We start from the raw sequence: 16105 nt of genomic DNA, 5'->3' as shown, positions 1-16105 counted from the left end.
TTTTGTATAGCTGGGTGATAAAATGAGCAGAGTTTATATTGGACATTAAATTTGCATCGGGATAAATAATATTATTTATTTGTTTGTTTCTGCACGTTTTGCCAGGTCATGACATGTATTTAAAATAAATCCGTTATTCTCAATATTGAGAGTTGTTTTTTTAATGTTCTCAAAAAGTAAAGCATTCCATGGAATAATATTTCAAGGGAAGTCTTTCACCAATTACCTTCTATAAACCCTGTAAGTTATTTGTAAATCTGTGAACTTTTAATTTTTATTCTGTTCAGAAAGTGTCCAATGGCTTTAACACTGTATACTTGGTATTTTCCCGAGTCCTGTGAAAACAAATATCACAGGCATATTACTCGAGTGGGATTCCAACCCACAACCCTTGCAATTCTAGAACAGATTTTAGTTCAATTGGTATGGAAAACCTATTCCAAGCATATTAGCTTAAACCTTTAAATGGTTAAAATCGTGGACACTAGCAGAATAAAAGCAAACCTGCAGCAAATGTTTTGCAAATATATCTATGCTACATTAACACACAAACACACGATCATTACAATAGATTTTACAAAAATGGCTGTACAAATTTACACATAATTTAAAATGGGTTAAACACTCAACTTTTCAAAACAATGCATGTGTTATAAATGCATTTAACATGGCATATTGACATATGTAGCCAAACACAAAGGGCAAGACACCTGGATAAACAAACTTTACTTCACAGATTTAGCAATTACAGGTCATCCATTTTACATTGTAAATTTCCTTAGCCTTGCATCTAATCATCAACAACAAACTAAACCACAAACCAGTATGTCAAACTTGCTGCAGATAAACGCAGATTGGTCTTTTGGAAATCATTTAATTAATATTTATAATATTAACATTTGATAAACACCAGTTTTGTTACTCATTATTCATTTACTTTGAGTTCAGACACTTTGCACTCTGACCCTAGTCATGACTTGTCATCACTAAACCCATTGAAGCATTTAAGATATCACTAAACCCATTGAAGCATTTAAGATATATGGATTTACTAAGCTGTACAATAATCATCCCACTCTACATGAGGAAAGTGTGTTCATGAAATACAGAGATCAGATGAACCCTTGACTGGTGATGTCGCTTGCAACCTTCTTCTCTAAACATCTCGGGGAGATTTTGCAATTTTTTGCAAGTTTTCACCGTGTGCTTTCTGCAAAATTAAATTCAAAAGAAAATGAGAAAGTAATTAGAGTGTTCAAACATGCTTGAGATATAATTCAGGTGAAGCTGTCACCACATTTTGTTGCTAATTTATGTCATGTTTACATTAGCTTTGTTATATTTCATGTACATATATGGCAATCATGACATTTAATGTAATACAGAAAATGAAAGACAAACTCACCGCAAATTTGGTGGTAAACACTGAGAAGATTCCAAAAAAAGAATCACTTTCTGTCCTTTCAGGATCCTCGCCAAAATATTGTGCTGTTTTATTGAAAGCCTCATAAGCTTTACTGTGAAGATTCTCAGTAACTGCAAGACGATCTCTCGCTTCACAACTAAAACTCTGTCATAGCCAAAAGTTAAGGTACAATATCTTTAAAAAAGTTTATCCCTACAATAAAACCTTTAAAGTTTTATGTTCTTAAAATCTGCATGGACTTGAAACTGCAAAGGCCAACCGAATGCTTAGCACAAGATCGACTCTCCAGAGTTCTTCTATTTTTTTTTTATTTGATTCCACACAATGGAGATGTATTTAGTGAACTACTTGATGTGTGTCTGGGTTGACAAGATGAATCAGAGACACATTTTTAAAAGGAGCACCTGACTAACCTAAATAAAATAATATTCATTATATCACAAGTTTGTTCTGTTACTTGTTTAAAACTTTCACTCAAACGTTTGGTATGGCCTGTGCAGGCAGAAAAAAGAAGAAAAAAACGTACAAAGAAATCAACTATTTGAAAGTTCACGCATAAAAACCACAGTGCATACAACGCTTGTACACAGCATGCTTTGTTTACTCACTAGTTCACACAGAGCCGGTCTTTATATCACATGATAATACATTCCCACATGACAAGTTTTTAACCAATCAGATTGCATAACCTCTCAATTTTTTTTGCAAGATAGTATAGGGTTCAGTCGAGAGTCTTTCTACCAGGCATGTGAGGATGTGGGTCGTGGTCATAATGTTTGCTTTAAAGGATACATTCATAACTTGAGTGAATTTATCCTCAGGTAGATCTTCATCTTCTCTTGGTTCAAGCTGCTCACTCTGATCTATTAAGTCCTGTAGTCAAATAGAGTAAGATTAATTATCAACTTGTGTCAGACAATCCCATATCATGTATTGATTTTAAAGTTAAATACTGCATGGTGATAAGCATCTACATGAACTATTTTTGTAAATGTTGAAGTAAATACTAATTGTTTGATATTCTTGCATGTAAGAATCTCTTCTTAAAATGTTGATAGAAGTAAACACCATTTAGAACTACCAGGAGGTTGAAAGTATAAATAAATTGAAATAAACATTTGAGTTAAACTTACCTCTAGCTTATTCTTCATTTCTTGAAGTTCATCATTAACCATTCTAAGAGACACTTTACAAGCCTTAGGTACCATAGGGATCTCATCTCCAAAGGTTATGACCTCTGGAACATTAGCATATACTGCCTTAGCAACAACATGAAGGAATGTAGACTTATTGTCTGCTGTTTTGGTTGTATCTAACTATAATGACAAGTAGAGAAAAAAAGAAACATTAATGGGTTGGCATTACATTGCTTCACAAGATTGTTTTAATTCAATCAAAAGTATATGGATTGCAGAAAACATATAATATTTCAACAGCAGATAATTTTTGAAGTGGTACAGTAGCAACACACAAGTTCAACGCGTGCGCAGTAGACGATGTTAGCCACGTTGCATGCGCACAGTGCTACATTAGAAACTGTCAATTTTGAGTTTTCTACTGAATTTTGAAGCAAATAAATCGGCCTTTCCTGTGATGAGTTGTGACACTTGTTAGGTTTTGCTGATCGGAAAAATAATGATATATGTAATATTGATTTTTTTTTATCATAAAAAGAATGTCGGTGGTCTACGGCCGTTGAAAACGAATTGAGATTGTTTGCAAACGTTTTTCCTATCGGGGGATATGCACTTGAACGGTAGACACAATTAGACACAAACTGAAAAAAGGGAATACAAAATGGACAATTTGGGGTGGGATATTTTTTGGTAAAGAAAACTGAGAGAGCCGTAATTATTCAACTGATTTTGTGTTTGTTTTATAAGAACATTAAAAAGAGGTAATTCCCTTACACATTTTCTTCTGATAAAATCATTGAAATGTCGTTATCTTAGCTAAAATCATTCTTTCCGTCTGCCATTTGGTTGAGAAGGACGCTTGAGCGCAATGCAATTTCTGTGACGTAACCACAGACATATAATATCTAGTTCTTTATACTAGCAAATGCGCCCGCAGATGTTTCTGCCGATTAGCGCTAATCGTTTGTGACCGTGGTAACACACGTGGAACCTTTGAACACGACTAGTTGTAACTCCTTCTGTTCCTTGCTCTATGCTTTATCTTACCTCAGTCAGGAATGTGATTTTAAATCCTGTTGCTCCTGCCACTCTCTGGTTTCCTTTATTCATGTAGTTTCCCATCGCTAACACCAACTGAAAAATAGATTGGAAAGAACGATTTCATAAAACCTTTTCATGACAGAGAAAAAAAGATTTGTAGTCTATGAAAAGAAAATTGTTTTCCTTCTATTTTCTAGTATCAACACAATTCCTAAGAGATAATTACATGTCATACATGATATAAATCTTGTATTCAATTCAAAATTGAATACATTGTGACTAACCTCAAGGACTTTAGCGAGTTTCTGGCTCGCTCGAAGCTCCACCGCAGATTTCTCTATCACCTTCAGCAACTTAGAAACCTCTTCCATTTTCTCATCAAAACTAGACTTAAATAACAAGCTCTCAATACGCAGCTTGTAACCTGGCAACTGGCTCATCTGGCAAAAATTATGCAAAATAATAACAAAGAATATTTAAACATTGAGTTGTTTTTATTCAAGGAATGCTAAAAATTACCCAGTCATGTACCACTTGCCCAAACAACAAGATACAAACAAAATTACATTGAATAACATTAATTCAATGAAAAACTCATAAGAAAATTACAACAACGAACTTAAACAAAACAAAGCAATTAAGGAAATATACTTTAAAAGACACTAGACTGAACACACTTGTCAAAATTGGAGAAAGAGACATTAAGAATGATCAAAGGGAAAGACATGACATGAAGTGGAGTAAAAAGTAATTCTGGTATGAAGGTCATCTTATAACTAGCACATAATGCATAATACACTTAATTCTGGTATGAAGGTCATCTTATAACTAGCACATAATGCATAATACACTTAATTCTGGTATGAAGGTCATCTTATAACTAGCACATAATGCATAATACACAATCATGCGCCTTGAACAAAAGTAAAAAGTAATTCTGGTATGAAGGTCATCTTATAACTAGCACAAAATGCATAATACACAATCATGCGCCTTGAACAAAAGTAAAAAGTAATTCTGGTATGAAGGTCATCTTATAACTAGCACATAATGCATAATACACAATCATGCGCCTTGAACAAAAGTAAAAAGTAATTCTGGTATGAAGGTCATCTTATAACTAGCAAAAAATGCATAATACACAATCATGCGCCTTGAACAAAAGTAAAAAGTAATTCTGGTATGAAGGTCATCTTATAACTAGCACATAATGCATAATACACAATCATGCGCCTTGAACAAAAGTAAAAAGTAATTCTGGTATGAAGGTCATCTTATAACTAGCACATAATGCATAATACACAATCATGCGCCTTGAACAAAAGTAAAAAGTAATTCTGGTATGAAGGTCATCTTATAACTAGCACAAAATGCATAATACACAATCATGCGCCTTGAACAAAAGTAAAAAGTAATTCTGGTATGAAGGTCATCTTATAACTAGCACATAATGCATAATACACAATCATGCGCCTTGAACAAAAGTAAAAAGTAATTCTGGTATGAAGGTCATCTTATATCTAGCACATAATGCATAATACACTTAATTCTGGTATGAAGGTCATCTTATAACTAGCACATAATGCATAATACACAATCATGCGCCTTGAACACCAAGCAGGGTGGATATGTGCGCATTACAAGTCTTATTATTATTTATGATTAATCCTGCCCTATGGACTCATTGTTCATCCGATAGGATCCTTAAAATCTTTTATATTTTCAATAAGACAACTAGATAGTTTGATCCCGGCCATATCTTGTTGTGCCCACACACCTTGTTAAAGTGTCACTCGGCCCAAGCATTTTGGCCGGAATAGTAGCTAGAATTGGTTAATTTTATTTGGTATTGCACTCTGTTTGAATCTTTTAGTTCTACACCTTACTTGAAGAACTGACCTACATGTTGATGAACGAAGATTCCTTTGATTTATAAGATTATTAAAGGTGGAATTAAGTGAGAAAGTTTTGAATTCGTAATTAATTCATCAGCAAATTTAAGACATAACTGAATACATCTATCACACAATGACATGAACCCAATAACTGTTATTAGACTAACGATTGGTTCTCACAATATCTTAAGACTTGAATGGCTATCTTTTCTTATTATCTAAATACTGACTGACCTCGTATGCAAACTTGTCTGGCAGAGTCAGCTGAGAAACCTTGTTACTGTAGTGTTTCAGCTTCTCAATCTGGAAAAACAATCAATCAAAATAGGTTAACAATCAAAATAGGTTAACAATCATCATGGTTTCAAAATCCAATTACAACTCACTGACTGTTTGTTTCAGTGCTATGCTAGTCTTTTTAAATGTTGTATTAATAAGAAAGTTTTAATGTTGTATTTAAAGCTTCTCTAGGTGGGATGAGTGAGAGGTGCTCAATAAATCTATATACTATTATTGGTATCAGTATCATAACCCAGAAGCACCTCACCAAGTCACACACTTGTAAGACATTTTAAGACTTCTATTTAATTAGAAAGTTTTAATGTTGTATTTAAAGCTTCTCTAGGTGGGATGAGTGAGAGGTGCTCAATAAATCTATATACTATTATTGGTATCAGTATCATAACCCATAAGCACCTCACCAAGTCACACACTTGTAAGACATTTTAAGACTTCTATTTAATTAGAAAGTTTTAATGTTGTATTTAAAGCTTCTCTAGGTGGGATGAGTGAGAGGTGCTCAATAAATCTATATACTATTATTGGTATCAGTATCATAACCCATAAGCACCTCACCAAGTCACACACTTGTAAGACATTTTAAGACTTCTATTTAATTAGAAAGTTTTAATGTTGTATTTAAAGCTTCTCTAGGTGGGATGAGTGAGAGGTGCTCAATAAATCTATATACTATTATTGGTATCAGTATCATAACCCAGAAGCACCTCACCAAGTCACACACTTGTAAGACATTTTAAGACTTCTATTTAATTAGTGCCTGACACTGACAGCAATGACACTTGCCTTTCCAAAACAATAAATGAAACGCATAGAGCAGTTCATAATTCAGAAGAAACCTACCTCATGGTCGTCTGGAGCATAGAGAGCCATCTGCTCCAAATGGGACTGGGAAAACTTCTCTGTACTCATCGCTAGAATCTCAGCTCTGATTTCAGCAATAGGCAGTCGAAGATGACCAAGTAAAATGGCTGCCATAAAGAATTAAACACAATAGGATTATCAAGCAATGGGCAGTCGAAGATGACCAGGTAAAATGGCTGCCATAAAGAATTAAACACAATAGGATTATCAAGCAATGAGCAGTCGAAGATGACTAAGTAAAATGGCTGCCATAAGGAATTAAACACAATAGGATTATCAAGCAATGGGCAGTCGAGGATGACCAAGTAAAATGGCTGCCATAAAGAATTAAACACAATAGGATTATCAAGCAATGGGCAGTTGAAGATGACCAAGTAAAATGGATGCCATAAGGAACTAAACGACATTACCTGTATTATGAGCTTTCTTATGGTTGATCACAGCAATCTGAGGCTTCTTCTCTTTGGGGGAAACTGTTTAATAAATCAATTACAAAAACAAGACACATAAGTAACTATTGTCAAGACTTTTTGGAGATCAGTATTTTGAACAGAGGCATGCTGTGACTACTCAAGAAATGTACAAATGGGGTTATGTCTGTGTATGACATGATAAATGAAAGATCAGACATTGATCTGTTTTGGTTCAGGAGTTATGAAGTGATAAAGCTCTTAAGCAATTATCTTTGATTTAGTATAACTTGATACATGACGGTCACGTTGTTTCAGAGACTAAGTTAACTAATGAACTCCAAGAACATCTTGTAATGCTAATGACATTTGCAACCCAGAAAATGTAAGGTTTTGGGATGAACAAAGAATGATCCTAAAAAAATCAATTCTTGATGAAAACAATAGCTGTTCTAATTAATGGTTGTAACATCTCATAGTTTTAATGAGTATGGCAGGAGGTGATACAAAATTTACCTTTCTTTTTGTTTTTGACACTGAATTTTTCTTCCAGTTCTAGATGCTGAATAACATCAGCGAGATAGTCTTCAGTTTCACTGATCTGAAACAAAGTAAACAAACAATGAACAAGTTTAAATGGCAAAAAATACATCATGAATGTCAACTTTGTTTATTAGAGCTATCTGGTGATAAGCAAAGCTGTTTGATTAAGTGTATGTTATGTTGAATTGATTTTCATTAACAAGTTCCTTTGGAGGACACAGGATTTTGTAAAGGGAAAAAAAATACTGGATTGTATGGGGCCATTCATCTCTCAAGATTTTGTAATAGGGCAAAATACTCCATTGTTAAGGGGCCATCATCTCTCAAGATTTTGTAATAGGGTAAAATACTCCATTGTTAAGGGGCCATCATCTCTCAAGATTTTGTAATAGGGTAAAATACTCCACTGTTAAGGGGCCATCATCTCTCAAGATTTTGTAATAGGGTAAAATACTCCATTGTTAAGGGGCCATCATCTCTCAAGATTTTGTAATAGGGCAAAAATACTCAACTGTTAAGGGGCCATCATCTCTCAAGATTTTGTAATAGGGTAAAATACTCCATTGTTAAGGGGCCATCATCTCTCAAGATTTTGTAATAGGGCAAAAATACTCCACTGTTAAGGGGGCTTTCATCTCCCTCAGGGATGCAGTATGTTCAAGTAGGTGTGGGTTGATGATCAAATGTTGATTTCCAATGGTCTGATTATGATTCAGACTCACAACTGTAACAAAAACAATTGTTAGAAGTTATGAAACTCACCCCACTCCAGACAGTGTTCTCAGTATCAGGTAATTTCTCCCAGTTTAATCTCTTGACTGTCATCTTTCCAGCTGGCCAGTTCTGTCCGTTATTATTATTGATTTCAGGAGTGGGTGGAGCTGGAGGGGGAGGTGGGGGAGGGGGAGGAGGGGGTGGTGGGGCAGTGGGTCTCTGTGGAGGTGATCCATTCATCAAGACAGAAGCTCGTGAGCTTGAATGATGAGATGATAGCGAGTAGCGGCTACTGGCATGAGAGATAAAACTAGCAGGTGGGGAGACAGGGCGTCCATTATGAGGGGTTGAAGTAACAGGTCTTTGACCACGTCTTAAATGATCTCCTCCTTCTACAGATGATGCATACCCAGATCTTGCATCAGGAGGAACTGTAATAGATGAAGGACCAGGGAAGTGTTGAACCATTCGACCATTCAGGAGGGATGTGTTGTTATTAGCGTTAAATCCTGGATGATCAGGAGAGGAGTGATGTGGCTGACGTCTGGAAGAACTTTGAATTGAGACGGAATCTTCATCTGACAGCATGCTTGTCACCACTGTCAATAGAACAATGTGTACACAACAATATTATCCAGTGCTCACTTCTCACAATGAGATTATCAAGGGACCCAGGTCAGGATATCAAGGGACCCTGGTCAGGATATCAAGGAACCCTGGTCAAGCTATCAAGGGACCCTGGTCAGGATATCAAGGGACCCTGGTCAGGATATCAAGGAACCCTGGTCAGGATATCAAGGGACCCTGGTCAGGATATCAAGGGACCCTGGTCAGGATATCAAGGGACCCTGGTCAGGATATCAAGGGACCCTGGTCAGGATATCAAGGAACCCTGGTCAAGCTATCAAGGGACCCTGGTCAGGATATCAAGGGACCCTGGTCAGGATATCAAGGGTCCCTTGTCATGATATCAAGGGACCCTGGTCAGGATATCAAGGGACCCTGGTCAGGATATCAAGGGTCCCTTCTCAGGATATCAAGGGACCCTGGTCAGGATATCAAGGGTCCCTTCTCAGGATATCAAGGGACCCTGGTCAGGATGTCAAGGTTCTATTATGGCCCATTTTACAACAATGTTTTTACAAATGAATAAAAACCACATCAAAAAATGATACCTTTGTCCGCTTGATCATCATCACTGCAGGTGAGAAATAAATTTAACTGTAGCTCATCTACATTTCACAATTAATAAATAAAAAGTTAAGTATCAGCTAGTGAAGCATTAGCTAGGATTGAAATGTTGGTTACATAACACAAATAAACTGACATGCTTTTCAAGACAATCGTGCACTATCAATATAAATCATGCAATATTGCTCAAGATATATATTCATCATTACATGCATAAAATAACAAGGGTAAAGAAAATCCTTTCTCCAGAAGACGATCAGAGCATACTGATCAAAACGTCGAGTTGAAACCAACGGTTCTTTTCAGAACCACCCCAACTCATTAGAGATAGTCATTACATGGTGTTACCGTAAACCTTTGTATATCATATTTCCACCATGCAAAGTTTCAAAACCTACTTAAGAAAATCCTGTCAATTCAGATATGAAACCATAGCTAACTTTTATAATGAAGTTTTCCCATAATATACTACATTCCATAAACAGGGCATTTGATTTGTATTAAAGCTCACAAACTTTGGGGCATTTGATTTTTACTAAAGCCCCCAAACTTCAGGGCATTTGATGTGTACTAAAGCCCCCAAACTTCAGGGCATTTGATGTGTACGTCTCGTACAATAATATTACCTTGAAGCTGCTCAGGATTTACGGTATAAATACTGCCTCGTTTTCTTCTATCATGACTAGGGCGACGAGCAGACGGGCCAGCCTCAGACCCAACATTCGGAGAATACTTGGAATGACGAGGTTTTGGCTTGGGTGAGGGTTCTTTGGGATGTAGAGGTGGTTTATGATGATGAGGATGACGATGGTGGCGATGAGAATAAGAAACCTCACTCACTGAGGGATAGTCAGTCAAATCTGTCTCTTCATTCTCATCTATAGTGAGAGGATTCATGCAAGAGGGATGGGAGGTGGAGATGGATGGAAAAGGAGGGAAGATGGTCCATGAAATACATGCAAGAAAACTATAAAGTTACTGTTTGTGTCCATGCAAAGTCAAAGAACAATAAGATTAAACATATACTGTATCGGATTCTTATTCTTAACTGTTGATGATACCATTTGACAAATGTTTCCAGTTGCATCATTAGCATCGTTAGAGTTTGAGTATTGAAAATGGCAAGTTGATTCACATTTGACAATTCTTCAATGGAATAAATAAATGAAAACATGCAAAAGAAAAACAGCATGCATCTTGTACAAAGGATTCAAAGCACAGCAGGGCAAACAAAATGTTCTTTAAAAGTAATGCTTTGAATTAGCTGAAAAGAACTGAAGTGTGCAAATTTGCTCAAAACAAGAGCATACAAGACTTGAAGTTTTACATTTTGAGAATAAGCAAGATCTGGAGTGATGACTATCTATGAATCTTTTTCAAGAAACATTGGAGTTTACACAAACCAAAACATTTTCCTTATAAACACCCAAGTAGTCTTGAACCATTCTTGGTGTTAATAAACTGAGTTTCACAAAAGTTTCTGTGTTGTAATTGTGCATTGTCTTTTACAGGCACAAACCAACTGTCAATCGAGTTAAAGCCATTAGACACTTTCGGTAAACAGTATTGTCCAAAGGCCCACACTTCGTGTATCACAACTGATATAAAAAATAACAAACCTGTGAAAATTAAGGCTCAATCGGTCATCGGAGTCGGGAGAAAATAACGGGGAAAACCCACCCTTGTTTCCGCACGTTTCGCCGTGTCATGACATGTGTTTAAAATAAATCCGTAATTCTCGACAACGAGAATTGACAATTGTTTTAATGTTTTCTCAAAAAGTAAAGCATTTCATGGAATAATATTTCAAGAGAAGTCTTTCACCATTACCTTCTGTAAACCCTGTAAGTTATTTGTAAATCTGTGAACTCTTTTTTTTTTTTCTGTGCCGAAAGTGTATAATGGCTTTAATACATGAGGATTAGTTTCTTGGAAGGACTGATAAGTATTTTACCTTCACTGAATCCTGGCAAATACATGCCATGAAGAACCTTGGATTGTCCCTCTGATGTCGCTAATTCAAACAAAAAGAAATGAACAAAGGAAGGCAAAGCATTATGGGTGAAGTCATGCATGTTGGGAACTGTGCTCTCAGAGCTAATTCAGTCAATTATTTTGTATTTCTAATTTTGGCTATGTTTTGTTTCAGTGTGTCTCAAGCCATTGTTAAACGCTCGACTGTGCTCATGTATAATTTTGTGCTCAAAACTATGGGTCTTTGAACACCATGGTTCTTGACTCAAATTTTCACAGATGTCTTCATCAGACAGTTTAAAAGAATTCAGCACAATTACGGTAATATAAATGTAGCAGGTCCCACTAGTTCTTTACCTTACTGTTATTGTAAATGCAGCAGGTCCCACTAGTTCTATACCTTACTGTTATTGAAAATGTAGCAGGTCCCACTAGTTCTTTACCTTACTGTTATTGTAAATGTAGCAGGTCCCACTAGTTCTATACCTTACTGTTATTGAAAATGTAGCAGGTCCCACTAGTTCTTTACCTTACTGTTATTGTAAATGTAGCAGGTCCCACTAGTTCTTTACCTTACTGTTATTGTAAATGTAGCAGGTCCCACTAGTTCTTTACCTTACTGTTATTGTAAATGTAGCAGGTCCCACTAGTTCTTTACCTTACTGTTATTTTAAATGTAGCAGGTCCCACTAGTTCTTTACCTTACTGTTATTGTAAATGTAGCAGGTCCCACTAGTTCTTTACCTTACTGTTATTTTAAATGTAGCAGGTCCCACTAGTTCTTTACCTTACTGTTATTGTAAATGTAGCAGGTCCCACTAGTTCTTTACCTTACTGTTATTTTAAATGTAGCAGGTCCCACTAGTTCTTTACCTTACTGTTATTGTAAATGTAGCAGGTCCCACTAGTTCTTTACCTTACTGTTATTGTAAATGTAGCAGGTCCCACTAGTTCTTTACCTTACTGTTATTGTAAATGTAGCAGGTCCCACTAGTTCTTTACCTTACTGTTATTGTAAATGTAGCAGGTCCCACTAGTTCTTTACCTTACTGTTATTGTAAATGTAGCAGGTCCCACTAGTTCTTTACCTTACTGTTATTGTAAATGTAGCAGGTCCCACTAGTTCTTTACCTTACTGTTATTTATAACCAGATTATGTTAGCCTCACATTGCAGTGTTTGGACACTATTACCAATGCTGTATAATATCTTGAATCAAAGAGACTAGACATAACATTACTGTAATCATCAACTTGAGTTGACTAATAGTCACTATCAAACTGAACTAGTTCTTTGAGACACAAAGATGGTTTGCATTAAACATCTAGCAGACAATATCACCATTTCAGTACAAGTACAGAAAACTACGACCTAATAGAGTGAATGCCAGAGTAAAGAAAACCTTCCTTCTTGACAGGAAATAAAATCAGCACACTGATGGTAATCAGAATCAATCATCCAATGGTATTTAACAAATCTTCTACACTCAGATCGTTCCAGTGATGTTGAACACTGACACACCAGACTTAACTTAAATCTATCAAACTCAGTCAAAACCTGGCAAACAATTTTGTACACGATTTGTTAATACTATTTGGGTTAATTTATCGTTAAAGACAGTGGACACTATTGGTAATTGTCAAAGACCAGTCTTCTCACTTAGTGTATCTCAACATATACATAAAATAACCAACCTGTGAAAATTTGAGCTCAATCGGTCGTCGAAGTTGCGAGATAATAATGAAAGAAAAAACACCCTTGTCACACGAAGTTGTGTGCTTTCAGATGCTTGATTTCGAGACCTCAAATTCTAAACTTGAGGACTCAAAATCAAATTCTTGGACAATTACTTCTTTCTCGAAACCTACGTCACTTCAGAGGGAGCCGTTTCTCAGCATGTTTTATACCATCAACCTCTCCCCATTACTCGTTACCAAGTAAGGTTTTATGCTAATAATTATTTTGAGTAACTACCAATAGTGTCCACTGCCTTTAAAGATTACGGGACAAAGAAGTGAATATTTGATCTTGATATAAAATTAATGACCGAAATGCTATGAAGAATGTATGATGAACAATAATATTCTCTCTTGAGAGAAGAAAAGAAGAGAAAATTACCCCAAAACAACCAATACTCCACCATTAACAAAGTTAAAGAAAAGACCGTATTGAAAAAGTGTGATGTCTTATGCAAACCATCTACCTCTCTATATGCTACAGAGTTTTGGGCTGGGTGGCTATATGAACAGCATGTACTGGCTTCAAGTAGGATTTACAAAGCAAGGACCAACCAGCAACACATACAAACAACAAACTTAAGTTTAAAATACTTCTTGTTTGACTTGTTTTCTTTTTTATTTCAATTTTATAGAACTAAAACAGACAATCTAGTCAATGTATATAGAGCATTAAAAATGGTTTGATAAAATGATTTCTAAAAAATATATATCTGTAGTATTAGGTACAGTAGATGGTTTAATAAGACACACATTTAGGTTTATATTAATCATTTTATCTAAATATGTAAATTAGGGTAAAATCAACCCCGCATATTGCCAAGTATGATATATACCTCTTGTTATATACAAATATCGTTAAATGTGACACCTACACGTGCACTGTACATTGAGCTATCCGCTACGGTACCGTCAAACTAAAGGTAACTTAGTCTCCCTAGCTCAGCATTTTCTAAAAGATGGTAAACAGTTCAAATATTCTTCTTGTGAAGTATTTATGTATTTGAAAACATCTCACCCCAGGAATACAGGTTCATAAAGCAGAAACCAAAAGGCATCATTGCATGTCTCATTCATTTTTGATTAATTTACAATCCATGAATAGTGATTCATACTAAGTAAGAATGTCAAATCATTCATCCTTAATAAATGCCTCTATTTAAACTATAGCTACAACATGTATGTTTAAAATCTCATAGAAATTGCCACGCACTGTATTATGTTCAGGTATCTATATGTACCTGTAACTGCTAAATAATACAGAAAGTATATTTGTTTTGAACTGGATATGTACATTTTCACCTACATGTATTGTATTTATAAAAGTGTTATAAGTAATCTGTGTGACTGTCTGTGTATAAAGCAGGGTGAGGGTTGGAAAGGTTTTGGGTTGAGAGGGGAGAGTTAAACAAACTGCAATGTGTTTGTTTTTTACTTTAAAGACACTGGACACTATTGGTTATTATCCTGTTAGTTTCATTGCAACTTCGCGCACTTACGCGTACGCGCGCTGAAAATGTATCAATTTTGAGTGCGCACATGTAACATGTGCGCGCGTATAAACTGACGCCGAGCTCATGCGCGTGTTTTAATGCACAAGGAACAGCTATCGTCCAATCATTTGCCTCCTTTGACCCCAGTTAAGGCGCTGAACAGATCACTTTAAAAGAGTCACTGGTCTCAAAGATCAGTAATGTGATTAACGCACGAAAGAGATGGGAACCATCAAAGGCTCAAATATGGCCCCTGAACATGTCTGGAAGTACCACCGAGAGAAAAGTCACAAAATTTGGACAATTGTAGCCGTTTAATTCGCTAAAAAAAGTATTTATTAATGGGAATAACATTGTTCGTACCCGGTCTTTACTGCGTGGTAATGACCTTGGTTGGTGGCTGGCGCTCGGTCCGTTAACAGCGCCAGCCACCAACCCGGTCATTACCACGCAGTGAAGACCGGGTACTCGCACTGTTATTCCCTAATTGCCAAAGACCAGTCTTCTCACTTGGTGTATCTTAACATATGCATAAAATAACAAACCTGTGAAAATTTGAGCTCAATTGGTCGTCGAAGTTGCGAGACAATAGTTAAAGAAAAAACACCCTTGTCACACGAAGTTGTGTGCTTTCAGATGCTTGATTTCAAGAAATCAAATTCGTGGAAAATTGTTTCTGTCCTGAAAACTACGTTACTTCAGAGGGAGCCGTTTCTCACAATGTTTTATACTTTCAACAGCTCCCCGTTACTCTTTACCAAGTAAGGTTTTATGCTCACAATTATTTTGAGTAATTACCAATAGTGTCCACTGCCTTTAACCTGAAGTCTAGTCTTCATGTCTCATCTTGTAAACAAACTATTGCTACCACAATGAGGCTTGATGCAAACATAATAGTCTGGTACATTTTAGGCATCAGTGTTATATATACCTCAAGTGAATTGGGATTCTGGTGGATTACTGCACAATCTCCACATATCGGGATGTACATGTGCAGGTGACAGAGACAAAGATGACCATAGAGTGAAAAAAATGGTATATTTAACACCAAACTTTTTAAAATGTAACTGTTACAAATATCACAAATCAATATAACAATAAAACATTTAGGGTAAACAACAAACATAAAATACTTACAAATACAAGATAAACACAAGTGATCACATTGTTACTTTAAAACCATCACCATATTTCAAATTATACATTACTGATACGAGTTTTACAATTATCAATATTAACACACAGTTAAAGGTTCAACCACAACTTATACCAATCAGAGACATTCACAAACCAATTCATCAAATCTTATGTGCAAAGTAATAACCATAATCTGTAATTACTTTCCAATATTTATATTATATATTTAGATGTTGTTATAAAATAGAC

General features: G+C 35.8%; 1 protein-coding gene across 2 annotated transcripts in view; it reads right to left on the bottom strand.

The window, feature by feature from the left end:
- Positions 1-333: 333 nt before the first annotated feature.
- The window catches only part of LOC117292273 (delphilin-like), a 38760-nt gene continuing 22988 nt past the window's right edge, over positions 334-16105 (bottom strand). For both annotated transcript variants that reach the window (XM_033774271.1, XM_033774270.1), the window contains exons 13-25: positions 11472-11531; positions 10144-10395; positions 8375-8925; positions 7586-7670; positions 7070-7132; positions 6639-6766; positions 5733-5801; positions 3888-4043; positions 3610-3696; positions 2560-2742; positions 2219-2299; positions 1406-1570; positions 334-1210 (exon numbers count right to left, since the gene is read on the bottom strand). In XM_033774271.1, coding sequence (XP_033630162.1) covers positions 1157-1210; positions 1406-1570; positions 2219-2299; positions 2560-2742; positions 3610-3696; positions 3888-4043; positions 5733-5801; positions 6639-6766; positions 7070-7132; positions 7586-7670; positions 8375-8925; positions 10144-10395; positions 11472-11531 — 1934 coding nt within the window. In that variant the 3' untranslated portion in view covers positions 334-1156. The remainder of the gene's footprint in view (positions 1211-1405; positions 1571-2218; positions 2300-2559; positions 2743-3609; positions 3697-3887; positions 4044-5732; positions 5802-6638; positions 6767-7069; positions 7133-7585; positions 7671-8374; positions 8926-10143; positions 10396-11471; positions 11532-16105) is intronic.

This window comes from Asterias rubens, chromosome 7 (genome assembly GCF_902459465.1).
Source record: "Asterias rubens chromosome 7, eAstRub1.3, whole genome shotgun sequence".
NCBI classification, from domain to species: Eukaryota; Metazoa; Echinodermata; class Asteroidea; order Forcipulatida; family Asteriidae; genus Asterias; species Asterias rubens.
This window is presented reverse-complemented; position numbering and strand designations above follow the sequence as displayed.